Source organism: Fundulus heteroclitus, chromosome 3 (assembly GCF_011125445.2).
Source record: "Fundulus heteroclitus isolate FHET01 chromosome 3, MU-UCD_Fhet_4.1, whole genome shotgun sequence".
In the NCBI taxonomy this organism is placed as follows: Eukaryota; Metazoa; Chordata; class Actinopteri; order Cyprinodontiformes; family Fundulidae; genus Fundulus; species Fundulus heteroclitus.
In genome coordinates, this window is record NC_046363.1 from 25,150,612 (window position 1) to 25,178,523 (window position 27,912).

Below are 27,912 nucleotides of genomic sequence, written 5' to 3' on the forward strand. Positions count from 1 at the left end.
TAACTTGATATAAACTAAGCCTGTTATTCTTGTGAAGTTCCTAGAGTTGACACTTTTTAGCGCTCTGTAAGCTAAACTAAAACTTCAACTTAAACTGTAATAACTGTATCTTCGTGGTTTGGCTTTAGTGATACAAACACCTCGACCATATAAGCCACATGCAGTACGTCTCTTGCTGCATTGAGTGAGACTAGGAAATGAAACCAGCTGAAGCAACACAGAAAGGATGCCAAAAGTGACTCTGTGAACAAGCTTTCACAAGCCTTTACATGGACCTTCTAATTGAACTCTTCTGTGTTTTTGGGACTCAATCTACCCACGGATGTCTTGGGGAAACAAAAACATTCTTCGGGAGGCTGATTCAGCCTAACCTGTTTGCAGTCGGAGGCCAGTAGATTGAGGCTGCCAGTCGAGATGGTGAGGCTGATTGTCATGCCTGCAAACTGCAGGTTGCTTTTCCCCAGGATGGACGTCAGACCGCGAGAAGAAGGCTGCGAAAGAGAGGAATTCATGATTGAGAGAAGTAAACAAAACATCAAGCGCAAACAGGAAATGGGTAGCTTTTGTTCTACTATAGAACAGCCGCTATAAGCTATAACACTGTTATGCCTACAGGATGCTTCATTAGTGAAGACCAGTCTTTGGTGTGAAAATGCCTGCATGTGTGGGAGTGACACAACAGCTGCAATTGTTAAAGTAATCTGCTCTCCATGGCCAACTGTGACCCATAGGAAAACCTCGGCCAAGACCGTCACAGACACCTTGACAGCAGTCCGACCGACACTTTTGTTCTAACAGCTTTCATTCATAACGACCCCCCAAGTCTGAAATATTTGCTAAGAAAAGCACAATCGGGACAGAATGAGCCTACCCCACCACATTAACCTCAGTCCCGTCAAATAAGAGCGACTAGGCCAGTATAATCTATTCTAGTATGAGCACCATGACTGTATTTTGTCTGGGGTGCTTCCCTGCCAGACATTCCTTGGTCAAACCCTAGAATGGCAGCAGGCAGCTGGATTTAGCCACCTGTTTTATGGACGTTTTTAGTTTCATTTGAATACTGTGGACGGACACACAAAATCTTTAAACTGCAGACTGGCGGCTGTGTCTGCTAATCTGAAGTACCTTAAGAACCGCACTGGCTTCGCATAAGTGTCCCTCGTGGCAGGGAGAAAAAGCAGGAGAGAGACCCAACAATGATTGGTCTTTATCTGAGTGTACGGTCAGCTCAAATGAAAATATGTGTACACATCTTTTAACCTAAACAAAGTGAAGCTTTTAATTGCATCATTACAATACCGACACATTTTCCTTGCAAAGGCATTCATACCCACTGAACCTTTTCACATTTTGTCTTATTACAAAGAGTAAGGTGAACCGCCCCGCCCCAGTCACAAGTCTTTTCCAGCCTTTAAGAGGTGTTCTTCTAAGATTATTTTGTTTTCAGCTCCATCCTCTTTCTATGCTTCCCAGTCCCGGCTGAAAAGCACCCCAGTTACTATGGGCCTCTTGGCTGTTTCTCTGATTAATGCTCTTTGCTTGGGCTGCCAGTAGAGGTTTATGGCTATGCCTTTGGAGGTTTGCTGTTGTGTCATACTCTTATTAATTTTCAGATCACGATTGAACAGATCTCCGTGAGCCGTTCAAAGCCTGTGTTAATGTCTTATACCCCGGTTTTGCTTCTCCAAAATGTTATCTCTGAGCTCATAATGCTGTTTGTTCAATAATGACAAACGGACCAAACTGAATTTGGTGACATCTGAAGGCAACTAATCACACTAAATTTAATTTAGGGGGATTGGAGTAAATTGGGGTAGATACACTGCAAAAAGGGAACTAAAAGTAAGTAAAATGTTCTTGAAATGGGTGTATTTTTCCTTGATTTGAGCAACTAAACAAGACTGTTTGCCAATGGGATGACTATTTTGACCCCTAAAATAAGATAATCAGGTATCCTGCTCTTGAAATAAGATGATGGAGATGAATTGTTCTTATTTCATGTGCAAAAATCTTATTCCATTGGCAAATGGTCTTCTTGACCTGCTCAAATCAAGGAAAAATACACACATTTCAAGAAGATTTTACTTACTTTTAGTTCCATTTTTGCAGTGAAATGAATGTCACATTCTCAGAATTTTGTTTAATTAAAAAAAAATCTGAAACCATGTATTCTTCTCCTTCACAATTATGCAACATTTTTTGTTGGTCTATTGCATTAAATCCAAATAAAGCCAATTGGGACTTGTGGCTGAAAGATGACAAAATCTAAAAAGTACTGTTCATACCTTTGGAGGGACAAAATATAACCTTTCAGTTTAAGGTTTTTGCTTCGTGTAAGATATGCGGCTGATAGGAGGTTAAACTTTAGGGTTATGGCTTTGGTTATGTAGTCCGCAAATTAATGCAACTCGGTCTGGTCTGTTTGTGCGCTAGAGACAGAATAGAAACATGGCTGAACAGCCAAGTGACCACAGGGTGAACATTTAAGCTAAACTGAGATTTCAACCAGAAAACCCTTCCCCCGTGCTGTCCACTTAAGCTATATAAATAAATAATGTATAGTGTAAGGGTGTGGTCTAGTGTGAGCTGTATGTACCTTTCTCCTGCGGGCTCCTTTGGCTCCAGGTACCGCCTCGCAAACCACAGCTATAGCCTCCCTGATAAGGTAAAAAAAAAAAAACAACAACAAAAACATACAAGTCAGGCAAAATCGGCCTCTCTTTCCTGGCTTCACGTTTACATAGATTAGAAAAGAAATCTGGCAGCTGGTAGGAGAATTTATCTCTTCGCTGGCAACTGTGCTCCTCTTTACCACAGAGACAAATATCACTCCGGAAACCACGAGGAAACCAACAGTATTCCAGAGCGTTCTAATTTAGGGCTTGAGGGAACAGCAGGGGTGTACACACACACACACACACACACACACACACACACACACACACACACACACACACACACACACACAAGTAAGCAAAACAGTCCGGAAGCAGGATTGAAAGACACAGCAGAAAAAAAAAAAAAAAAAGACATGAGAGGTGAGCAGAGTGTGTGAGCCTGCAAACCCAACATGTCTTTATGCCTAAATGCTGCCACCTTCTTACATTCTCGCCCACTCGCCACGGACAAAAAGACACGGACGGCCAGCTGAAGCACATGAGTATTCTCACCTGGTGACCTGAGTTCTGGTGCTGAAGTCAAGAGCTCTCATTGACTGGAGCACCTCCACACAACCCATGTACTGTTTAGGAAACAGGAAGGCAACAAGTTAACTGGAGACATTTCCTTTGTTGCTGTAACATGTGGTCAGTAAGACAAACTGAAAAGAACCACAAACACACAGCAGCCTGGACAGAGAGACAGAAAGAGTTTACAGTTGTTTACTTAGCCTGGGTAAATTTTACATTTTTACATCTCTTTCACTCATTGTTTAGTTGTTGGGCGAAGCTATTTAGTCTGAAACTATTCAGGACAGCTCTCTCTGCTACAGGCCAGTTTTAAAAACAATGGGCCTGCAAAATCCAGAAAATGAAGAGCAGGGAGAAAGGAGGGATGCAAGGATGAAGAATAGATAGTAAAGGAGGAAGGACATTAGTGAGGTAGAGGAAAGAGAGAAGGACACAACGAAGAGAGGAAGGAAGCAAAGGAACGAAAGAGCGAATGACAGGATAAAAAAAAGACAGGAGACAAAACAGAAAGGATATAAGCAAGAAATAAATGATAGAGATGACAAAGGACAAGGAAGGAAGGAAGGAAAAAAGTAGGCTTGAAGAAAGATAAAAGAAATGGAACAAAGGAAGAAGAGACAATGTAGGAGGGAAGGATACAAGATATTAACCAAGGTAAGAAAAGGAAGAAAGGAAACAAGGAAGGTAGAAAGGATGGACAATATGTAGGTAGGTAGGTAGGAAGGAAGGAAGGAATAAATGAAGGAAATGAGAAAAAACCACAGGGAGGAAGGGAAAGAGGATAGACCATTTACAAAGCAGAACAGGGAATAAAGTTTGGGAATATAAATATTTTTTAATAAACTTTATTCTACTTTCCCCACACTTATCCAGACCTGCAAAATGAATGCAATACATCGCCAAACTGTTCTAGTCTATGTAGGATCATTATAAATCATAACGGCATCAGACCCCGATCACATATTTACATAGCTTGTATGTTTTGGTCTGATAACATAGCAACAAGCTAAATGGCTTCTAGATATAACAATCCACACCATTGATGTGTTTGCATGTGAATGGTGTGTTAAAAAAAAAAGTCAGGGAGTATCTGGGCTTCTGACAAACCCCTTTATGCTTCATCCAACATCTTGCTATTAGTCATATTCTCCGAAAAATTGTTTAATTCAACAGAATTTTGCCATTGTATGTAAACTTATAAGCAAAACTGTATTGTGGCGTAAAGAGATCTCGTGGGATGGGATTTCACAACATTGAAAAACCACAATGCTTCTTTTCAAAGAAAAGCCTATCAGCTGAAGCGCTATCCGGTAACTGTGTCAGCATTAGGCATTGATCCGTATCAAGGTACAAAGAGGTTCTGAAACGAAAAGCTTTTAAAAATCACTAAGATTTTCTGTCATACCAACCCTTGATAACGGTAACTGAGCCGAGCCTAGAGAAAGGTTTAAGCGCTACACCCTTATCTCTATAGCCATGTTTCCATCCAACTGTCATTTAAATTTTGAGCGATTGTCACTAAAAAGAAAAGAAAATGTAAATTAGACTTTTCTATCCACTGATATGGAGCGAATAAACCTGGCTATGCAAAGCGTAATTTCATCAGATGTTGATGTCACACATGGCTGTAATAAACAGGAAGTAGAGGTCGCAAACTATCATGGACCACACATCTGAGAAAATGGGAGAGAATTTCAGGAATGTGCTGCTATCGAGCATGTTGTAATTGTTCTGTCACGTCAACTAGTATTGCCGACGTTACCTGCTGTCTGGAGTCGTAGAAACGCATTTCTACGCGTATTATGAGAATATCCAAAAACAGCTGATCAATCATGTGAGGTAAATGTTCACTACGTCACAACTCATTCGGCAAAATGTGTGTCCATCTCCCATTTAGTCTTTTTTGAAAAAGCCAAAAACCACTTCAAGCAATTTATGCACGTAAGAAATTTTGACGTAAACACGGTTTATGTTTATTTTTAAGTTTTAAGTTGCCCCGTTTTACTTAAGTTAAAAATTATTTACAAGCACTTTTAGAATGAAGCTACAGGCTAAGTGCTAGTGCTAGCTGCTAATGACACAAAAGTTAGCAACTTCCACAAAGCTTCTTCTGGGTGCTAAACTAAAGGAATGTTTTCCAGTTTAAGAAGTATGACAGAAATTTGATCACATGTAGTTTAAAACCTAAAACTTTTATACTGATCAAACCTTACCTGGGAAAATTCTGCACTAAACAAAATGATTACTGAAACTTTTAATCTAATTGAGAAGCATGACGAAAAGCACATTTTCCTAAAATATTGCTAGAATCTCTGCTTGTTTTTGTGCTTCCAGCATTCTAAGTCATCTGACGAGCTGGATGCATGGTTAGACTCCTTATGAAATCAAAGTTAAGTAGTATCTTAAGAGCGCTAACTTACCCGTACAGTATAGGAAACTCCAGTGGTGCTGACCACATTGTCTGAATGCAGCCAACCACGGGTGGGCTTGTTGACAAAAGAGCCATGGCGCGTCCATTCATCGCCTCCCAGCTGGCCTCCTTCCACCCGTGCCCTTCTGGACGCCCCTGCAAGCCGGTTCATGTCCTGCGAAGGAGGTCGGGGAGGGGGACAGGGAGCAGTTAGGAGGGCGACATGTTGATGAAGAGGAGGAGAGGAGCTAGAGTTGCTCCTGTCATCTCCAGACGACTCAACAGGCGCCTGAGCTGTGTGTGACCGGCTTGTGGCCCTGGGTCCTGGGAGAAGGGTCGCAGAGACACCCAGACGAAGGGATCTAATACTAGGGAAGAAGGAGCAGAGGGTGGTAGGGCTGTTCTCAGCCGGTCGGGGAGAGGTGGGGGGCAAGATGGGAGTGAGAGACGAGGAGGAGAGGGACGAAGGTAAACCTGGTGAGGGGGACAGAGGGGTGGCAGGGCTGGAAGGTGGGAACGACGATGGGTTGGAGTTTGTTTCGTCGGTTGAGCTCAACGACTCACTCCGAATGTGGGTGTACTTGGTTTTCTGCACAAGCTCCATATTTATGCGGGGTATGATTTTAAGTCCACACTGTCTGCAGCAATTTGAAGTCTTTTTGTCTCACAATTCAAAGTTTCCCTCAGAAAAGGACATACAACCATCTGTCCGTCTTGCTCACTGCAAGAGCTCTCCGTCCATCTGTCTGGTTGTCTGTCCTCCAATCGTTACCAGGCAGCCAAAAACAAACTGCGTTAAAATTGGCTCCTTCCACGACGGGCGCGAGATGGGAGACTGTGCATTGGGGAAGCGCCGCCTCCACGATGAAGTTGGAATAAAGATGAAAATAGTTTATTAGTGCACCAATACAGCTCATGTTGTCCTCAGTTCTTATGTAAAGTTGCAGTTTGTTCAGTTCCCCTGAATAGATGAAGATGAGTTCTTAGCTCTCCACAGAGTGTTCCTCTTGGTGTTTGGACAGAAAACAATATCGGTAAGATTCTCGTCCCGCCTAAATCATCTCTGAGTGAGGGCTTGTTATTCAGCTGTCGCCAGCACCATAATAAATCAACACAAGTGATTGTCTCTAAAGGCGCCCCCCCTCGTGTGTCTTAAAGCACAAAGGGGTGCACACCTGTTAATGATTTGTCTACATGTGTGGGCCAGTTTAAACCCGTTTGTGTGTGTGTTGTGTGCACATGTGTGAAGCAGTTCGTTTTGCTAGTTCTACCTTGCTTTATATATGCCTGTAAAAATCCTATTAGCGCCTATTGCGTTCATAAGAGACTGCTGCACACACCAACTAAGGTGCAGCAATACACGCGCAATACACAACTTTAACTGGTTGATAATAGATCTGCTATAGAAGAGAGAGGAGGCTTACTGATGTACAACTACTACCAAGCACTTGGTACAGTCTCCTGGACACCTACTTTTTCAAGTGCAACGCAAATCTGTCACTGGCTCCTTTTTCACTCCCTCTCCCTCTTCCTCCAAATGCTTTCATGTCCTCTCTGAATGGCGTTCGCTCTATCCCTCCCTGCTTCCCCTTCTTCTTCTTCTTCCCTCCTCCTCCAGATCACTTCTGGCGAAGCCTCCTTCCCTTTCACAGAGCCCTTTCCTCCCTTCTCTCGTTCTCCTTTCTTATCTTGGAAGTCCTCCCTCTTCCTCCACACGATGTACTCTGCCAACCTCTGTCTCTCCAATGCCTCCGCCCTCTCCCGTGCCACCACTTCCTCTCTCCTCTTCCAGATGATCTCTCGCTCCCCCTCTCCCCCTCCCTCGATTGCTCGCCCGTTCTCCAGGCTGCCTAGTTTAACAGTCCCTTGCTCTAATGTGTTAAAGTCTAACTGCACCTTTCTGTCTCTCTAACGTAAGGATTGTAGATGGCTAGAGGCTAGACATGGTGGCTTTAGAAAAACTGTCAGAAAAAAAGTTTGTAATTAAGACCGGGCTGGCAGAGTTGAGCCAGTTCCTGACTGAGGTTACTGGTTCAAGTGGGTTTCCTTAAACTGGCCCCCTTAGTTAGGATGCATTTTTTTGTTTTCTGAAGCACCATTTGATAGCGGTACATCGAGTCTGAGATGCTGCCTGTGTCTGGTACACTGACACACACTGCAGTAGCACGGCGGTGATGTAACGCTGTAGAATGTAGGTCACTGGATGATGGTGACTACCGGCAGGCTTGTTGTGATGGTGATGAAACCTGACTGGTCAGGTTTGGACTTCCTCACTTAGGGTTCCCTGAATGAAGGCTCGTTGTTGTTTGACATGAACCCAATGCACTCTGGACCTACTTGCCTTAGCACACCTTAGTTCAAATAGCAAGCCCAGTTTACCTGAGAGAAGTGTTGACGCAGTCGCTTTTCATATGAGCAAACCCAGGGGTATATTCACTCCTTTTCTAAGGCAAGGCTTCCAGTGCACAGACACACCTTTAAACATCTCATGTTCTGCATAGTACAACCTAAAAAGACAAACAGTATCTTTGCATTAACAGTCTCCTTAAATCCCAAATCCTTCCAATAAAGCAGTGTGCAACAGTCTGACCTCAAGAGGAGGCAATGCTACACCCACAGTCCCACTGGCTCACCTCGTGAGGCACTATTCATACATGCAATGCACTGGCTTTAAAAGCTGGCTTATTCATCCAGACAACTTGCACCCAAGTTCTAAATTTGGCACCAAAGTTTCAGTAATCCCAAGCAGGCAGCTGATTGTATCCCTTTCTTCCACACTAACATTTAAATGATTTACCAGGCCTCAAGTAACAGTGCTCAAGATTGAAGTGGGCGCTGGATGCATGGTAGAGGAACAGTCGCCTACACAAGTCTAGCACCACAGAGGGATCGTCTAGCAACTCTAGCTAGTCATCCATCTGGTGTTGGCCAAAAAGCACCATGGAGGATCCAGTCCTACTAATGCACTGCCAGTTTGAAAGGCTGGGATGAGCTCCAGAAAGCTGTAAAGAGTTATGGCTGGAAAAAAAATACCCAGGCAAGTATTATACAGAACAACTAAGAGTCCAGAAAAAAGATTAGCACTTGAAAAAGGCAACGGATCCAGTATGCGTGGATGTGCAAGCAGTACAAGGAAACTCTGGTTTTTCTTGAACAAAGCCACCCTGGGCCTACAATATTTGTGAGTGCACTGAACACAGTGTAGGTCGGGTGACAACAAAGATGACGGCCCACAACATGGACACAAATTTTGAGTCACCAACCCACCACAAATCACAACTAATGAGTGGTGATTAGAGGCTTCAAGGCTAGGCAGCTGTACCCACTGATATGTACAAGTGAAATCAGGATGATGATCTAATTTATCCAGTCATGCCTAACAACAGCACACAAAGCCTAACGGTGAAGTAGACAACCCTACCGAATGGGTGACAGGGTACAGGTTACCTGAAACAACCCTGAATCACAGAATAGAGAATTGAAAAAAATTCAATGCGACAAAGAAAACACAGGGAACTACAAACTCATCTCTCCTACTTGGTGTTATCAATGAAAGGCATACACACAACAAATGTAACAGCACCAGTTTTAAAAAGACAAGGACGAGAAGAAAAGATTTTTTACATCATGCTCTGTCTGCTGCTGCAGCCCGTTGCAATGGCAACAGACATTAAGAGAGATGCCTGTGGAGGATTTACACCAAGAAGTCCTGACAACAGCAGAAATCTTCAAAGAGATAACCGCTTTGGCAAGCAATTAGCTGTTGCATCAAAGCCTCCACATAAGAGCTTTGTTTTTTTTTCATCCAATGGCAGGAAAAAACAAGAGAACTACAGACTCTTTTAGATCAATACAGTTCAGGAAATGATCAAAGTTTGACCGACATCACGCCAGCCATAAAACCCAATCAATGTTGACATCTCCACTGGCTGAATGCACCGACTCCAACTGGAGCGTTTAAAACTGAGAATATTTTAAGAACAGTAAGAAAACTGAGATTTACAGTATAAAAGAACAACCACGCCGCCTGCCTTTTGAAGACAAACTGACGTTAAGAAAAGTTGCATAAAAACAACCTGAATATTCTCTGCAGCAGTTAACAAAGACGATTGTATAACATCCTGCCGAGTGGATCTTCTTCCTCATAGAAAAATCAGGAAAGTAATAAAAGCTTGTTCTGTATAAATCAAGTCTAACAAATCTGCCTTTTTAAAAAGAAATGGCAAAGCATTAGTTAATTTTTTTTTTGGTTTATAAAGCATGCAGTTGATAAGTCACAACCATTTATCTAAAGCCGACTTCCATATTCATCTGAACACCACATTAATGTTTAAACATCCCCGGACTGTCCGAACATCCGTCCTCTCCCTCTGTCTGGCTTTTCTTTCCTCCACTGCCCGGCATAGGAAAGACAAAACAGAAAAAACAAAAAAAAAACGTGCTTCTCCTCTGATCCACTCTTCCGCTTGATCAATTCACAAAGTCACTGCCTCTCCATCTATCCTCTCCTCCTCTGCTCAGCGGTCTCCTCTTATTCCTCTTTTTTGTCCCCTCCTCCGTCTCTTTCCCTGCCTTTCAGCAGATGGTGAAATGGCAATGCTGCCAGGATGGACAATGGCACTCCTTCATTGTGCTCCTCTTCTGTCTCTCATGCCCACTTCCCTTCCACCTCTGTCTGTTGGAGGGACAAGCAACGCCGTCTGCCCTCCCCTCCCCTTCTCCCGGTCTGGGTGGGTGATGCTGCCTCCCATTTTTTCTCTTACCGTCTCTCTCCCTTCCCTTCCCTCTCTCTCCCTCTCCCTCGCAGACACACATGCGTGCGCCGCTGTATGTGCCCTCCCCACCTTCTTTTCTCCCATGCTACCTCCTTCCTGTTTCCTCCCCCATCTCCTCTCTGCAGCCAGTCATTTAGCAGAGTACATGTGCATGCACAGAAAGATGCTGCGCTCCTGCACGTTAATGCACACACTCCAGGGAGGGATGGGGATGTGGAGGAAGGAATAGAAGAGAGGGGGATGCATGTGCGTGTGTGTGTGTGTGTGTGTGTGGGTTAGACGGGGGTTGATCATGTTGGTTATTCAAAACTCCTCCCTGATTCATGTTTAGTAACTTGAGAAACAGTCAGGCAGGTCATTCTACTCAACCTTGGTGAAAGTAGATTAAAGCAACAAAAAGAATGACTTACAGTTATGCTCATAATAATAGCAGTGTGTTTAAAAAACCTGAGTAAACCTCAAAGTTCTTCAAAATTATTGTATTTTAAATAACAAATGCATCGGGAACACTGCACAGTCTATTTCAAAGCAAGGACGTTGGAAAAAGTAACTGAATTTCATATTTTAAAGAATATGTCAAAAAATAGCAGTGTTGAAATCTTTCTTTACAAATTCAAAAAATGTACTGTATAAACTATTAAATGCTTGAACATTTAACTTTCCTGAGAGTCATCTAGCTATAGTTGCTTAACCACGGTTTCTGATAATTGCCTCACATCTGCAGTACATGGAGTCGACCAACTTCTGGCATCAGTCAACAGGTACTACAGCCCAAGACAATTTCACTACAATCCACAAGTCCTTTGCATTTCTTGGTTTTGTCTCATGAACAGCATTTTTACGTCAGCCCACGAGTTTTCGTTAAGGATTAAGGTCCAGGGATTGTGCTAGCCACACCATCACTTGAATTCAGTTTGTCTGGAATCATGATTTTGCTCGCTTGCTTGTGTGTTTGGGGTCATTGTCTTGTTGAAACACCCATTTCAAAGTAATTTCCTCTTCAATATAAGGCAACATGACTTCTTTCAGTATTCTGATGTACTTAAACTGATTCATGATCCCTGGTATACGATAAATAGGACCGACACCACAGTATGAGAAACATCCCCATATCAGGATGCTTGCACCACCATGCTTCACTGCCTTTACTGTGTGCTGTGGCTTGAATTCAGTGTTTGCAGGATGTCTGACAAACTGAACAATCTTACTCTCAACCGCCCCCAAATTATTACGCCATTTCTTTTTACGTCAGTCAATGTGTTCTTTGGCAAATTGTAACCGCTTCAGCGTTTTTTTAACAATGGGACTTTACGGGGGCTTCTTGCTGGTAACTTGGCTTCTTGTAAACGTTTGTCTGATTGTTCCAGTACTCACAGGCAAGCTTAGATCTTCTTTGATCCTCCTGGAGCTGATCATTGGCTGAGCCTTTGCCATTTTAGCTATTTTCCAATCCTTCTGAATAGTCGTTTTGCTTCTGCAGCAAAACGCTCTTCTTTTGAACAGTGTCTAACCCGAACGACCCATTTTACTCAGTTTTGCAAGTACAAATGCTCAGCCAGCATATGCAGTGTCAGTTGCCTTGATCCTTAAATAAGGGCCACCTGTTTAACACATATTTTTTTCACATAATCAATGAGCTCACTAATTGAACTCTGCCCTGCTATTTTTTTAACACGCCCCTTTCAGTAAATGATTGTTTCACAGAATCAGCAGTGTGCACGCCATGCCTGTTGGTTTTCTATACATTTACTAAACCTTCTAGAAACTTACCTGCAGTGTAGAAGTTGAGATTCTAAAAAAAACAGCTAGTGATGTGGTACTGCTATTATTTTGGACACAACTGTACATTTACCTTGGATGTGAAGCACAATAATGAGATTAAGATAAATCATTTCTGAACTTCATCTGCCTTTAATGTGACCTAAAACCATTTCCACTCAATTCAGAGACCAACTGAAATCTTTCAGGTTGGGGATAATTAAAACACACCAAACAAACTAAAATGATGCAGATGCATGCAGTCCTCCTATTAGTGGAGATGTAGCTGTGTTCAGAATTGACAACCACATCCAGACTCAAGTTAAATAGGAGTCAGTTCACAACTGATATCACTTAAAGTGCCTCTTCTAAAGAGACACAAAATCCAGCTGCTCTGGTTGTGAAAGCCAGAGCTTCAAAGCATCGAGGAATCTCCTTGACAGAAAGAAATCAGTCAGCGGTTAGCGCGGACATGTACTGGTCTTTAAATGTCCGGGCTATGATGCAAGGTGCCAAGCAGGAAGTGTTGTCTAACAAAAAAAAAAAAAAAAGCATAAAAATTTAGGAAAAATCACATTTTAAGTCTCATGTGGGGGGAAAAAAACAAAAATATTGAACTTCATGACTATATTTTGAAAGGAAAAAAAAAGAAATTATGCTAACACTGAAGCATGATGTTGGCAGCATCTTTAAAATTGAGGCAAATTTGCACATCTTCTAACAAGCAGTGGCTGAAGCAGGTGCTGCACAACTGAAGGACGTCAAACTTGCACCAGCTGAAAGGTTAGTGTCCGTGAAGGTTGCTCTATAATGCTGGAAAATTTATCATATTTGGGTCTGTTTTTCCATCACCTGGAACTGGGGCCTTAGTGTGGGTAAAAGGATTTACGAATGGTTATTAGGACCCGTCAATGCTTGTACGAAAACCTTCAGTCTTCTGCTACAAAACTGAAGAGGAACTTCATCTATCAGCATCACCCAACATCATTGTGAAGAATATTACATTTTTGGAATGGCCCAGCCAAAATGTAGACCTGAATCTGATAGAAAATTTTCTGGGTTTATCTGAAGATGTTCGTGCCTTCAGGAAAAATGCCCCAAATCTGTCAAAGAGTGGGCAAATGTTGATGGGGGTAGATTGTGCCATTCTGGCTGACTCCTACCAGAAAGGCAATAAATAGGGGTTTCAACAAATTATTAGTTGAAGGGTGTGCACATTTAAGCAACCACAATAAATAAGCATTTTGTTGCTTTTTGTTGTACAGGTTACAGATCACTCAAGGTGGAGAAGGTTCTGAAATGATTCATCTTGGTGTCATTTTTCACAATTCAAAACCTTGCACTTAAAAAAAATAATAATAATTTTTTAAATATCCACTGTACATGATACATTGCATGACTACATCTCTCAAGAGGGAAAGTACAGGAAGACAAGAGATCCCAGAGATTGGCCTCGATATTCAAGCATATCTGATAAGACGTCAGTGTTGCAGAGAAGCAGAAAGCAAACCACAGAAGCTCAGCAGAGTGGATAGCACAGAGAGACTTCCTGCAGAGCAACGCTTGATTAAAGCGCAAAACCCAAGCGACTACATGTGTTCAGAATCAAGTCCATCACTATACACAGTGAGATGATTGGTAGAGACGAGTGGTGAAAACAGCGCCCTCCACCCAGTATCCTGCACTCTACCATCAACCAGTTAAACAAATGAAACACAGTGGCTAAGGGCTGACAAAAATATAACAGAGAAAAAAAAAAACTCTTCAGTTCCTAAGAAACAGCATGTTTGGTTAAAAATATATTCTGAGTTAGTTTTGAATTTCTCAACCACGTTTGTACACTCAGCTGTAGCTAAAGAAGAGTGAACAATTGCAAATAATGCTGGATATACAGCTTAGGGTTTTGTTGTAGGATTTAAGACTTCAAGAGGAAAAACAGCTGAGATCAAGGTTACAGGTTGGGAAACAAGTTCTCTTTAATGGAAAAATACAAGAAAACATTGAACTCAACCGCAACCTTTAACATAATTCATTAAGATTTATTCGATAACCCAACATTGTAAAGTGTACCGATATTGAGTTTAACTTTTTTTTTGTTTTTTGTTTTTACAAATTGAATCTGAAAAATGTGTCTTGCATTTGTATTTTACCCATATCCCTAAAAAAATCCATTCCTTCAGAAACCCCTAAAGTAATTGGGATTCCAGCTGCGGGCAACTTAATGAGAGTGTGATTCCAGCTGTTCTCCAAAGACCCCAGAGGTTTGTTTGTTGGAGAACATTAATGAACAAAGCATCATGAAGCCCAAGAAACCCAACAGGGAGGGCGGGTTTGGGTTAGAAAACAACATCTCAAGTTTTGAACATCTCGCAGAGCGCTGTTCAACCCGTCATTTAAAAAAAGGACAGTCGGCCATAACTGCAAACTAGGGATGCACGGCATATCGGCATTAACATCAGCATTAGCTGATTTTGCCAAATTTGTACCATATCGGTATCAGTCCGATAAGTAAAACTGGGACAAAATTAGTAACCTATGTTTATTTCCACCTTGTTGTGTTCGTGCTTCTGCATAAACATCGCTGTATGTGGTAATTATGCAGCGCAGGATTGCTGGCTGTTTAACTGAAGCAGAGAAGCAATGTCAGAGGTGGGGACATTTTTAAGTGGTGTCCAAGGGTAGGGAAATACATATAACGATAAAAATATTTTTTCTGCCATAACAGCAATATTAATATCGGTGCAACCCTACTGCAAACCCACCCAAAACATGTTTGCCTTATCAGCTAACCTGATAAGACCTGCCAATCACATCAATCACCAAAACAGGCAATAGGCCAACAGTAACTCTAGAGGAGCTGCAAAGACTCACAGCTCAGGTGGGGAAATCTGTCAACAGGACAGCTGTTGTGCACTCTAGATATTTGGTATCGTAAAAAAAAGTGGCAAGAACAAAGTCATTGTTTTAAGAAAACCATAAGGAGTCCAGATGCAGTTTGGCAAAGGCCTAGAAGGGCAAAAAAGTGGAGGATAGTGGTCTGGTCTAATGTGGCCAAGATGTAATTTTCTGCCCTACATGTGTAATTGGAAAACTAACCATACACATGACCCTGAAAACATCATCCCCCTTAGTAAAATGTGGTGGTGGCAGTAATGTCCTGTGGGTTAGGACTTTCTTCAGGGAGAATAAAGGAGGTTAGAGTTGATGATGGGAAGATGGCAGGAGCCAAATACAGGGACGATCCAGGAAGAGAACCTGTTAGAACCTGCCACAGCCTGGAGTCTGGGCTGAGTTAAAGCCAGAGCTACATATCGAATGATTTAGATCAAAGCTTATTTATATGTTAGAAAGACTTTAGACCAAGTATAGATCTAAATCTAAGTGAGAAATAGTAGTAAGACCTGAAAACCCATGTTCACACTCCCCAACCAATTTGAATGAGCTCGAACTATTTGGCCCAAACAAATTAGTAAAAAAAGAGAAACAAAAGCTTTCCCTAGAGTTGCAAAGCTATTAGGAGACGGACCCCTGAGGAGCGGCAGAGCGAATGGTGGTTCTACAAAGTACTGAATCAGGTGGGGCAGACTACAAATGCATGTCATACTTCTCAGGTTCTCAATTGTAAAAAAAAAGTATAAAAGCCTTGCATCATCTTTTTTAACGGCTTACAGTTATGTGCAACACTGTTTATCTATCGCACAGAAGCCCAGAAAAATGCAACCAGCTTTGTGGCACTTTCTCATACAGCATAAGAAGATAATCCACTCATTACATTAGAGTTAAGCAATGTAAACACAACAGCCAGATGTCAACCTGTAGGTAAGGCTAAGCTGTGCTTTTGTTACGCAGTCATACAATCTGGCGGTCGTGTGTAACAGCTTCAGGGTGTTATGTAATATTTCACATTATATATGCGAAAAAATTAAATGGGAATATGTATTCACCTGCTGTGTCTAGCCTCTTAATGTCTGATGTAAAAAAAATAAAGATGTGAGACTGTAGGAAAACGCTTATTTAAAGGGGAAACGTTAACTTTTGAATTGCCTTCTTTTTTTTTCTTCCAGTTTTGTCATCATTGATATTCGACTTCCCCTCCATTGTTCTTTACAGTCTGGCTCAATTTCAATTCCTAACTTCTAATGTGGAGGATGCTTCGTTTTTGTTAAACGCACGCCGCGTTGGGTTTCTTTTCCTCCAACTCCCCGGTAACACCTTGCTGGAAAATAAAGAAACAACTCTCTCTTTATGAAGGCGCGATTTATTGCTCGGCTGTTATAAACGGCATCTCGTTGACGTAGCTGAGACTAATAAACCGGCCAGAGACTTCGGCTTTAGCAAACCCACAATAAATTTTTATAAGCTGGGCTCCGTGAATTCATGCTGGCTTTAAGGCACGACTCATAATGAAAGCATTTTAGACGGCGCAGCTGGGAAGTCTCCTTCCTTCTCAATTTAAAGAAAGTCACAAATAGTTCCTTTTAAATGTTTATTAATCCGGCTTCTTTTTTTTTTTTCAACTTTATTAATCCTAACTGATCTAAAACGAGAAGAGGTTTAGTCTGACCTAATGTATATGTTTAAAAAAAACAAACAGATAATCTGTCTTTTTATATGAAGTATGTTCATATTTAGTTTCAGTTCCCCTTTGAGCAACACTTTAACCGATAGAAATTAAGCATCGGACAGATATATAGGACATTTTTGACCAATCTGTATAATATAATTGAACTTGACTTTGTAAAGAGCCTTGAGATGACATGTTTCATGAATTGGTGCTATATAAATAAAATTGAATTGAATTTAATATATCTAAAAAGAAAAAGATAAAAAAAAAATTTGAGCTTAACCAAATGGGTAATTTTATGAGACGTTCACTTTACCCTCAGCACCTAATCAGCCACTGTGGTACATTATGTTTACGATTGGCTGGCTGTGTCATTTGAATATCTTACCACATATTCCATCGGCCAACACAGGCGGCCTGTGAGTCTCCAACACTAGAAACACCTGAGCACATAGAGACACACACACACACACACACACAGGTAAAAACACAGACAGCCAGCTGCAGCATGCATAGTTGCCGCCCTTGCACCCCCCCGCCAGCAGCATGCTTTACTCCCGGGATCCGCTGCGGAGAGGATCATGGGACTGGCTCGTTACCGCCGGCGCAGGCAAAGACAGAGCAATTACTGAGTGGGAGAAAGTAACGAGAGTCAAGACAACCAAGGAGCAACAGTGGTAGGAGAAGGGCAATAATGGGCTGAGCATGTTCAAACACACCTTGTGGAATGACAGGAATTACATGCAAAGAGGTCAGGAGTTACGCATTTCTGTTTCAGCTTGCCTTGGTGCAAGGCAAGCGTTTGGTTTGTTTAAATGGAGAGAGACCTGAAAACCTGCGTTTAGTCAGCATTCACTGAAACAAACTGAACACAGTGGTCTGGAGCGTGCTGCGTCTGCCGTCTGATCACATGCCGGATGCATGTTAGCGTTTGTGTGTGGGCCCTGATTCTGCAGCCTCACTCCCCCATGTCGATACACCAGGGTGAAAGATAAAATGCAGCTGAGTTCATCGTGAGGTCTCCCCGCTTTCTCGGCCCTTCTCCTGGACCTTTACCATCTCAGGCACAGTTGACCATTAGTACACATTATGAAGACACACACACAAAAAAACGCTCCCAGATAGGAGAAAGAACAGAGCAAATTTGTGTAGCTGGGAAAAGACATGCCTGCATGCAAAAGCAGATGGGGGAAAAAAAAAAAAAAAGTCAATTACATTATGAAAGTTCAGGCTCAGACATTAGATTAGCCAGACATTCAGCAGGACGTCTTTCTGCCGGTTTCACAGCTCACTACGCAGACAGCAAACATGTGAGCTGGCTATTTTTGGTCGAGCCCCCCCCTCACACCATCACCCCACCAGCAACAATCCCTTATCTCTCTCTCTCTCCCTCCATCACTAACTTCTTTCTACTCTCCACCTCCTCCATTTACTCTCCAACTTCCTCTTACAACTCCACTGTTGCTGCAACAGTTTCTTTGTATTTCTGGCTCAACCGCTCCTTTTATTCTACAAAACTACATATTTAAAACATTATATTTAAATCAAGAGGGGAGAAAACAGTTGGGATAATCTGCATTGTCGTGTCTTATTTAAAACAAGCTTTGTTTATACACCTCTCTAAAAAGATAACTAACAAGCTTTAAACCCCTTTTGAAACTTAATCTTGTTTTAACAGGAAAAGCAGAACAAAGGCGTCTTAGTTTCTGCACATTTCAGTAAATCTGGTTTAAATCTATTGCTGTTATTATCATTAGAGCAAAGTTGCTACTGACACCAGAGTCAAAATGTCAACCCTCAAACAGATCCTGATTATAAACCGCATGCACATACAGTATTTCACGTTCTTATTTACATAGACTGTCAAAGAAAGCCGGCTTTGTGATGTGGCATTTGTTAGTCTGATCTGTTACTTTTGATATACATTTCAGTGGTAATGTTCTCATCCCCTCATTCTATGTGGTCATTTTAAACATCTTAAGGAGGCCGCTGCTTCACGAGATAAACTGAAATATAGATTGACATTGGTAGCGATTTTTATTAAGCAAAGAAGTGAAAGCAGTGATTTTACAATATTGTCAAGGTTGTTTTTTTATTAAAAATTATCAGTGACTAAATATTTACTGTAATTAAAAATAATTATTATTGTGAGTCATTTTGGATACAATTGTGTTGTCTGAGCAGTTCAAATGAAATCACGTACGGTAAAAAAAATAAAAATAAAGATGTTGCCAAGGACTGACTCCTGTGGAGCACCATAAGACCAATGAGTAAAATTATGTTGAAGAGGTTATTTAAACAAACTTAACTTATTGGGGCAAAATTACAGTATGGATAAGGTTTAGGGCTGCACACTTTAAAATTTTGTGGTTGCAAAGTTATTGTGAAAACAACAGTCTTAGGACAATTTAACATTTTTATACCATTACTATACCTGGTATAACTCTCCTTGGCCTTTAGCATCTTAAGCAACATCATCTGCATCAGGTGTGGCGATCTACTGGACTGGAACTAAAACCAACAGATTCAATATACTGCCATGCATAATTTGAATTTGTGACGTTTCAATGCAAGAAATTTTTGCAATCCAACGAGTCCTTTTTGATATCGAACTGATATTGCAATGTTGATATATTTTCAACGTATTGTGAAGCCCTAACACTGTTTTGAGAGAGCTGAATTCATGGTTCTATAACTTACGGCAAGTCATTTGGGTCTTGAAGAAGCAAAGCACCGTCAGAACTTCAAATCTCACTCCAATAATGTTGTGCTTGGATTACATGGTATTGCGGCAGGATGTGTTGCTGTTTTAGGGCTTTCAGCCTACTTCATGCTGTCAGACAGGTTCTTATCAAGTGATTTCCTAATTTTACAGGTCTGACTGTAATCATGCCTCGGTGTGGCCAGTTAGGTCAATGAAAAACGCGGTTAATTGGAGTTTATTCATGAGTTAAACAAGGGGGCGATTGCCTTTTCGAAAGGGACCGGGCTGGTTTTAACCTGACTCTCGCCATATGGATTTCGCTCCGCCTAGCTCCACTCACATCCACAGATGGATATGCCTTTTTTGAAGGCTGGGCCTTATCAAAAATCCTTGCATATGATTGGATAAGCCACTTGTCTGTCATCTTTATCGACGTGCTATTTCAACTAGTGTTGCACCGATACCAGTATCGGCCGGGGCCCCGATACCGCACTAAAATGGTGGTATCGGTATCGGCAAGTACCAACAAATAGGGCACCGATACCATTTTGATGTTTGTATGTCACTTGAACGCAGCCTTTTCTCTCCCGACACTCACTAGTTCTACTGGATTCACTTTGTATTAGTCTTTTTTCCTGCTTTAATAAGGTAGCAGCTTGACAAAGCCATGATAACAATTATTTTACATCCAAGTAGTATGCAGTTCTTCATATATACACACACATCAATTTCAAACAGATGGTATCGGTATGGAATCGGTATCGGCCGATACTGCACAGCCAGGTATCGGGTATCAGTATTGGGGCCAAAAAATGGCATCGGCGCAACACTAATTTCAACCACTCACACTGAAGCTAACCCGTGACACTGTGAGAGCGACGCAGGAAAAAAAATAATTTATTTTTTTATTTTTTTATGTGTTTGCGGCTCTAGTGGTGCGCGTTTTATTGACAGTGAGCTGACAGGAAGAGGGGGAAGACAGGCGGCAAAGCGCCGCGGGTCGGAGTCGATCCCGGGCCGACTGCGTTGAGGACTAAAGGCCTCCTAATATGGTTCGCGCTAACCGCTCCGCCACGGACGCGCCCCGGAAAACAAAACATGCCAAATCCGGTCGGAAGAAGGGCAAAAACATCGTTTCCACCAACAAAAGCCTTCAGAGCCGTTCTCTGATGTTCTTTTAATGAAACAATATTAGGTAGATTGGACAACACGGAAGAAATAGCAGCATCAATGTTAACGCTTGCTTCCTCGATGCGAGCCGCCATTGCTATCAAAACAGTCTCACGGTCGCTTGTCCACTTCGTCACATCTATGAAACTCCAGCCCTGCGTCCTGATTGGCCAGACAATAAAATTGGTTGGAGAAATCACTCTCTATGGGAGATGTCCCAGATGGATGTTAGTGGAGCTAGGCGGAGTGACATACATCTGGCGAGAGTCAGGTTAGGCTGGTTTAGCTTCAAATGAAAATCCTCATATGAAAAACTTGATTTGTACCAGACTCCTAGTGATATTCAGCATCTTGGTTATTGACCAGTAGATTTAATGTTCAGAACTACAAGCCAAACTAAATTAAAGCTACCAGGTATGAGGTATAACCTTCACAGTTTGTAGCCCTATAGGATTTAGTCATGTTAAAGCAGAATCTACAGACAACATTCAACTAAGGTTAAAAAGTAAGTTAGGTTCATTGTTGTTGTAAACAGCAAGCATCTGTCAGCTTTCATCATCTTACACCTAAAGATTTTATCAAACCTGTAGTTGACACAGAGCATTTAACCATGAAAATGCAGCAATGAACCACCCACTACAGGAGGAAATGCAGCCCAGGTTCAGGGCCCATTGTATGAGACAGAGACGGACAACCACATGCTATGAGCTCAAAAACAAACTCCTACGCTTTTTTTTCCCACAACACACACGAATACCTCGACAACAGTGGTAGACAAAAAAAAGACCGAGAACCTTTCTTCACGTGGGGAAAGAGGGGGGGGGGGGGCAGTCTCTAACACAACCCTGGATGTCCTGCCAGGAAACGGCAACGTTTGTACTGTTAAAAGGCCTGATTCAGGCTAAATGACATGAACTCCGTCACAGCTTACGTGACACACTGAGGGTTTGTGGGACGGCGGTGTGTTGCAGAGCGCGGCAGTTTGCACAAAGCTCCGGTAGTGAAGCAATAATAACAACCAAATGTCATTCTCTGCTGTCAATCAGAACTAAAAAAAAGTTCTCTCTTGTGACTGACGGGGTCCGAGCAGAACCGGCCCGATCCCGCTTTAATCAAACGGATTTCAGACTGTGGCAGTGTTGTGACAGCGTGACCGTGACGCTCCCCCCCTCTGACTGACAGATCCCGTCTCGGACCGTCCTTCTGCCCGTGTGACGTTTGCCCTTGTATGGTTAAGCGTCTGTTACTTGTTGGGCTCCTGTCATCTGGCTGAATCTGATTTTTATTTTATTTTTTTTGTGGGATCTGTGGCAGATTGCACCTTCTTTTCGCCTGCATTTCATCAGCGATGATAACTTCCACCATTTAATATCACGTCACGGGGCTGCTGGCCCCAGCCTTGTGGCTGACCCTGATAAGGGCGCCAAAGCCCGCTGGTTTCAGTCGCCTCAATCATCCGGCGTTGCCTTCAGTCCGTTTCCGTAATGGTGTGTCTGCCCTTCATTCGTCCACTTTGAACTTCAACTCTGTCACAGTGACCCTGTTTCAGCGCATCCGAGGTGTGTTTATACTGGCTGGTCTCCCCAGATAATAATTGTAAGAACTAGTGGAACGGAGCTCACACTTTTTTTTTTTTTTTTTTTTTTTAAGTCTGATTGTGTACAGATTTGTACGCATGTGTGCAGCGACTGACTCCGGCTTATCCCACTGACAATTTTAGCAGAGCCCGGAGCAAAACAGCTCGACTCTGACAATACAAGGACCTTTTCATGGAAGGTTTGCCGCACACCCGTGTGGGGAAGGTTGCTTTCTGAATGTGATATGGTAAAAAAAAAAAAAAAGAAAAAAAAAAACAGGAGTTAATAAAAGGGGCGCAAAGGCAGCTATCGGCAAAAGCCCAACAGCCAGGGTTTGTGTTGTTGCAGGCTTGTATTATTGCCCTTTGCAAAACCAATTTAAACTAATGCGATTCCAGCATGTCTGTGAAAAACTCAAAAGCAATACAGACATTTCTTAAGCAAGAAAATACAAAACCTCGTTCTGCACACATGTTGGCGCAGAATGACAGATTGCTGCAAAGTTAATGTCTCAATGCACCCAGCCAGGCTTCCTTAGACAGACATTTACCAACTGGCTTAATAATCAGTACCTGACTGCATTATATTAGAATTTGAATTGAGCTGGAATGTACGCAATTGAATTAATCTATTTATATGATTGGACTAATTTAATGATGCATTTCTGGGTGCGAGATTATAGGAATAATGAAAACTGAATTGCAAAAGTGTGGCTACGGCGGGAAAAGGGGAAATGCACAACAGTCTTGACGTGTCCTTTGGAGAGAAAATGTCTTCAGAGAACACTGTAATCTTACACAACTTAAAACATCTTTGCAGAAAGACAACGTGCACCTGAATTACTTAATTGTTTGGCAACATGTAGGCCTGCTCTGGCAGCAAATAAAATTGGTATTTCCTCCTTGGTTCCAAGGATTTTAAATCCATAACTCGACCTGTCTCATTGGTTATATAAAAACAAATCACCCATAGCAGACCAGATAAAATTAACTTTATCTGAAGATAAATTCTCAACTTTTCAACTGCGCTCTTAAAATTAAAGGTTTCTTTATAACGACATCCATTGGAAAAATGAACAGAAAATCAAACAGTTTACAAGACTGTCACATCTAATAGGAATACATTTCTATGCTACAACTATAGAAAGTACAGAATGCCATGTTCAAACAAAAAAATAAAACACTGACAAAAAAAATTGTAAACTACACACCGCTTGTGGAATGAGATCAAATGGAATGGTAGCTCTTCTCTTTATGAAGCTGATAAAACCCCAAAACTTATCGAGCGTCGATTCTCGGGCTTTAAGAGGAAGATTCATTTTCACGGCGATAAAATTTTAAGTCGGTAATCGCCCGTTCCTAGTTCATACCGCCTGTGATGAAGTCGAAGTTTGAAGTCGGCTTTTAACGTCGGCTGATTAGGGGATGAGCTGCACAAACAAATTATGCCAATTATTCGCGGCTAAATGTGGGACCCGCAAACACTCAGGAACAAGAATGCCAAAACGAACAATCACATTTCAAAGAAACATTTATCAACTGATCAATCATTTCCTGCTGTCTTATCAAACAGATCACAACAAGCTGAATATTATACCTCTGTTCACTGTCTTGGCTTTATTGCAGTTATTAGGTGGCCTCATGTTATGCATTTTCAGCTGTTTTGTTAAAGTCTGCACTGTACCCTAAAGGAGAGCTGGATGTTTTTTTTTTTTTTAACTCTCCAGGGGCCACATCTGTATCTTAACATGGCTAAGGCCATGTGTGCATGACAAAAATATATAAAAAAAAATGGGCAATGTGCAAGTTTTGAAGTTAAACGTTATTTATTTATTTCCCATACAGGCCCTTACAATTGCCTGACGTGCAAAATGAGTTCTCCTCTATTTATCTGAATAGAGGCTGAATTAGTCAGTCCATGAGAAAGCGATTCGGGCCGATTCCCCTGGGTGTGTGCCTGTGCGTGACACGCTGCACGCTCTCGTTCGCCCGGCTACTTTGTTAAGTCTCCACTGTACGCAATGCAAATAGCGAGAGAACGCTAGCTAATTTCAATATCTACAGCTTTCTTACCTCAGAATACATTATGCCTCTAAACAAGAGACCTATACGGTCGCAGCGGCAGATGCTGTTCCTCACCTCCCATGCAACTTACGCTTACACCTTTAAAAACTGGATCGTTGTTCAGTTTCTGTAAACACATCTTTATGACAATGTTTTAATTGCCATCTCTATGCACAACGCAAGACTAGCAGAAACACTAAAAAGTGTAATTTCCCTGCCACGCCACTAGCGGGCAGTATATTCTCTGAAACTGAACGCATGAGTCCAAACACTCCCTGCATAAAAAAAAAGGTGCCACTACTAAATAAACGTTTATATGGACAGATGGCGAGGTTCACCTGCTGCTTCGGGTGACTAAATCATAAAACCACCACAGTGGGCTTTAAACTGGTTGACACCATTTATGCTGGTCATCCTGTGCAAGTGCCAGGGCTTCCCCATACAGGCACTTTCTGTTTTCCTTGTCTACACGACAACCAGGATGTTATTAAACAGTTCTAATCCGGAACCCGGTTACACCATTGTGGTGTACACCGGCAGTAGAAACTTTTTCCACTTTAACCAAAAAACGTTGCCCTGTACACAGGGCCCTAGACTGACCTGCTGTGGTCAATGGAAAATTTGATTTCAAACACGCATAAACTGGCAGATCTCAATGCCCTCCTTTTATTCTGAAAAAAAAAAAAAAAAAAAAACTCAATTTTTTTAATGTACACTCTCCTATGTGCAGCAATGTCAGCACAGGTCAAAAAGAGAGATGGACACAGAACATTGATAAAATGTATCTAAAAAAATAACGTTATATTGTTTTTTTTCAACATTACATTGACTTCCAAGGATTGCAAAATATATAATTATTGCAAAGTCAGCGTGTGCATGAATAATATGGAAAATAGGAACTTTCAGAGTGCAAAATCCGCTGCCGTTTCCAGTTTTCATGTGTGCCCACGCTGCATGCCATCAAGTTATCCCGCCTGCTGGAAGGAGCCTAACTGCAGCAGATGCAGATGATATAGTGCCCAGAATGGCAAAGATCACAGATATTATTATTACAAGAAAATATCTTGCAGCTGGAATGTGTGTTACTGAAATAAAAGGTAAAGCACTTATGTTAATTAGCAATGTGAGATTTGGTGACCATAACGATTTACTATTCTCATAGTTTGACCTTGCTGAATGATGGATAATCCACGTGCTGCCACAACATCTCAATTGGATTGAAGTGCATACTTTGACTAGGCCACTCCAAAACCTCAATTTTGTTTTTTTGAGCCTTTCAGTGCTGGTAAATGTGAGACAGGTCTTTGTGCTCCTTTTGGTCTGCTGTAGCGCTGGGCGATAAATCGATTTAATCGATTAATTCGAATTTACAATTCTTTAAGATTTCATTTTTGGAAAATCTGGATTTTATTTTGCCAATACACTCATTGGGTTTCCATGAAGAGAACAGCATGTGATGCTGAATATATGTTTAGGCAAATGTATTGTCAAAATATTGTTAAGTAGAAACTTTTTTTTTACCATAATACGAGGTACTTCATTTACTTATTTACTTTTTTTTTAACTTAGTTTGAAGTTCACAAGTGCAGTGAAGCCTGTTCTTAGCTCAATGTGTAATACCACTAGCAGCAAATGTTTTGTTATACAAGCATGTTTCACAGCTTGTTTTTAGTTGCACTTTGAATTCTGGTCAACTCCCTGACGAAATGCTTGACATAAAAGCAAGGTTTTAAAATAATTTCTTTTTATGAAACAAAAAGGAGGAAAAAAAATCGATTAATCGGATTTGGTATGATAAAATCGGAGATTTATTTTTTAATCCATATCGCCCAGCCTAGTCTGCTGTGATTTTTGCCTTGCCATCCCCCCCCCCCCCCCCCCCCCCCCCCCCGCCCAGCCTCTTTCTTAGTTGTTGTCGAAACATGAACACTAACCAAAACTGAAAAAAAAAAAAAAAGTGGTTCTGGGTTCTGTTGTGACCTCCTGGATGAAGTGCACTCTTGTTGAGCAGTTTTGATTGGCCAGCCACCCGTTTGAAGGTTCACCACGCTTCCATTTTTGTGTATAACGACCCACGTCATTGTTCACTGGAGCGCCGATGCCTTAGAAATGGCTTCAACACTTTCCAGACTGACAGATTAGATTTCAGTGATTTTTGTTTCTCATCTATACTTTTAGATCAGGGCATTATGGGTTGCTTTTTAAGATCCGCTAATCCACTTCATGTTGTCATTCAGGTTATATTTAATTTAGTTATAGGTTATATAGTTCTGGCAGTAATAAAGAATGGCTGTGACTGGTGAAACTGAACTTACTACAATAACATTGCCTAATTAAAGTTGGAATTGAAGTTTATGATTTATCAAGATGACAATCACAAAGTTCCAGGATTGTTTTCTATAATAATGAAATCATCATCTTGATGCTATTTTTGCATTTACTCATGTCATCTTTGTCTGATATTAAAATGAGTAAATGACATGACCCACTCAGGTGTGACATAAAATTAAAAAAATTAAAAAAAAGAATAAAAAAAGAGAAGAAATCTGTAAATCAGATTTGTCATCTAGCCGTCACATCTAGATTAATCAGATTTCATACATTAGTATTCGTTAAAATATGTGACTGACTACTGTTTGGGATTAAATTACTAAATCAACTCCCTTTTCTATGCTTTTAAGCATCAACATGTTGCAGATTGCTGTTCTCAGGAACACCTTCAATTAACATTATACATGATTATAGCGAAATACAAAATGTGCTCATTTCTTTCTTTTCTTACAGTTTTGTTTATATGAAAACCCCTTTTTAACAGTCATATAATGTATATATTTTTTAAATATAACAAGTTTCAGCTGTCAACATGACATATCCCATTATATGGTGTAGTTGCTGCCTTGTTACCAGCAGCCGATTGTTTTTAGAGTAAATGAGGAAACAGAACAGCAACGATCATAGATACTAATCTGGAAGAAATTAGCTATTCGCCTATACAGAGTCGTCTGACACCTTCTTCCAAAAGGGTGAATAAACACGCAGCGCTTCTAAATGCTACCCTTTATTTCGGCGGCGCACATTGCAGACTGCGACGTGTCGCTGAAACTTTTCAAACGCGCGGAAAGAGGCTTCCTCGCAGCGTCCGCCGCACCGTGACCCGAAAACAAGAGTGCGGTCAGTTAACTTTTAACGAGAAACTTACCAGCTCTCTTCCTCCTCTTCCCGCAGCGGCTCCTCCTGCCTCACAGCCTGCTGTCGCTGCACAAACTTTAGCTTCAAGTCATGTAAACAAAGCGAAGGGGATAAATATATATATACATATATATTTTTTTTACATTAGCGCGCTCCTCCTGCTTTAGTTTAACTTCAGAGAAAATGAGCCTAAACTTCTTCTTCTTTTTTCGGCTTTCTTCTTCTTCTTTCCCCTGTCTGCCTTTCCTTTCTCCTCCCTCCCCTTCACCTCCGCTGCCCCCTCACGACAGAAGCTACTTCCGTGAACAAATGGCAACGTCATCTGGCCGCGGTTCCTGTGCGCGTGTCTGTGCGCGCGTGCACGCAGGCCGCTTCGCTGCACCTGGGCCGCCGCGCTGCAGATTGCGTAAAATAGAAGTGCCTGACTACAAGACGACGTTTATTTTCGCTCGTTTCACTTGATATGAACGATACCAGCAGCTGGCTGGTTCCCGTCCACCGCGGCTGTTTA

At 41.6% G+C, this 27,912-nt stretch overlaps 1 protein-coding gene across 5 annotated transcripts in view; it reads right to left on the reverse strand.

The window, feature by feature from the left end:
* The window catches only part of shc1 (SHC (Src homology 2 domain containing) transforming protein 1), a 41,567-nt gene extending 13,888 nt beyond the window's left edge, over positions 1 to 27,679 (reverse strand). For 2 of the 5 annotated variants that reach the window (XM_036134119.1, XM_012865758.3), the window contains exons 1-4: positions 5,612 to 10,371; positions 3,174 to 3,244; positions 2,600 to 2,660; positions 372 to 491 (exon numbers count right to left, since the gene is read on the reverse strand). In XM_036134119.1, the coding sequence (XP_035990012.1) occupies positions 372 to 491; positions 2,600 to 2,660; positions 3,174 to 3,244; positions 5,612 to 6,205 (846 nt within the window). In that variant the 5' untranslated portion in view covers positions 6,206 to 10,371. Of the gene's footprint in view, positions 1 to 371; positions 492 to 2,599; positions 2,661 to 3,173; positions 3,245 to 5,611; positions 10,372 to 17,086; positions 17,142 to 27,411 lie in introns of those variants that run through there. The other 3 variants (XM_012865759.3, XM_012865760.3, XM_036134130.1) reach the window with 3 other exon arrangements.
* Between the last annotated feature and the right edge of the window lie 233 nt (positions 27,680 to 27,912).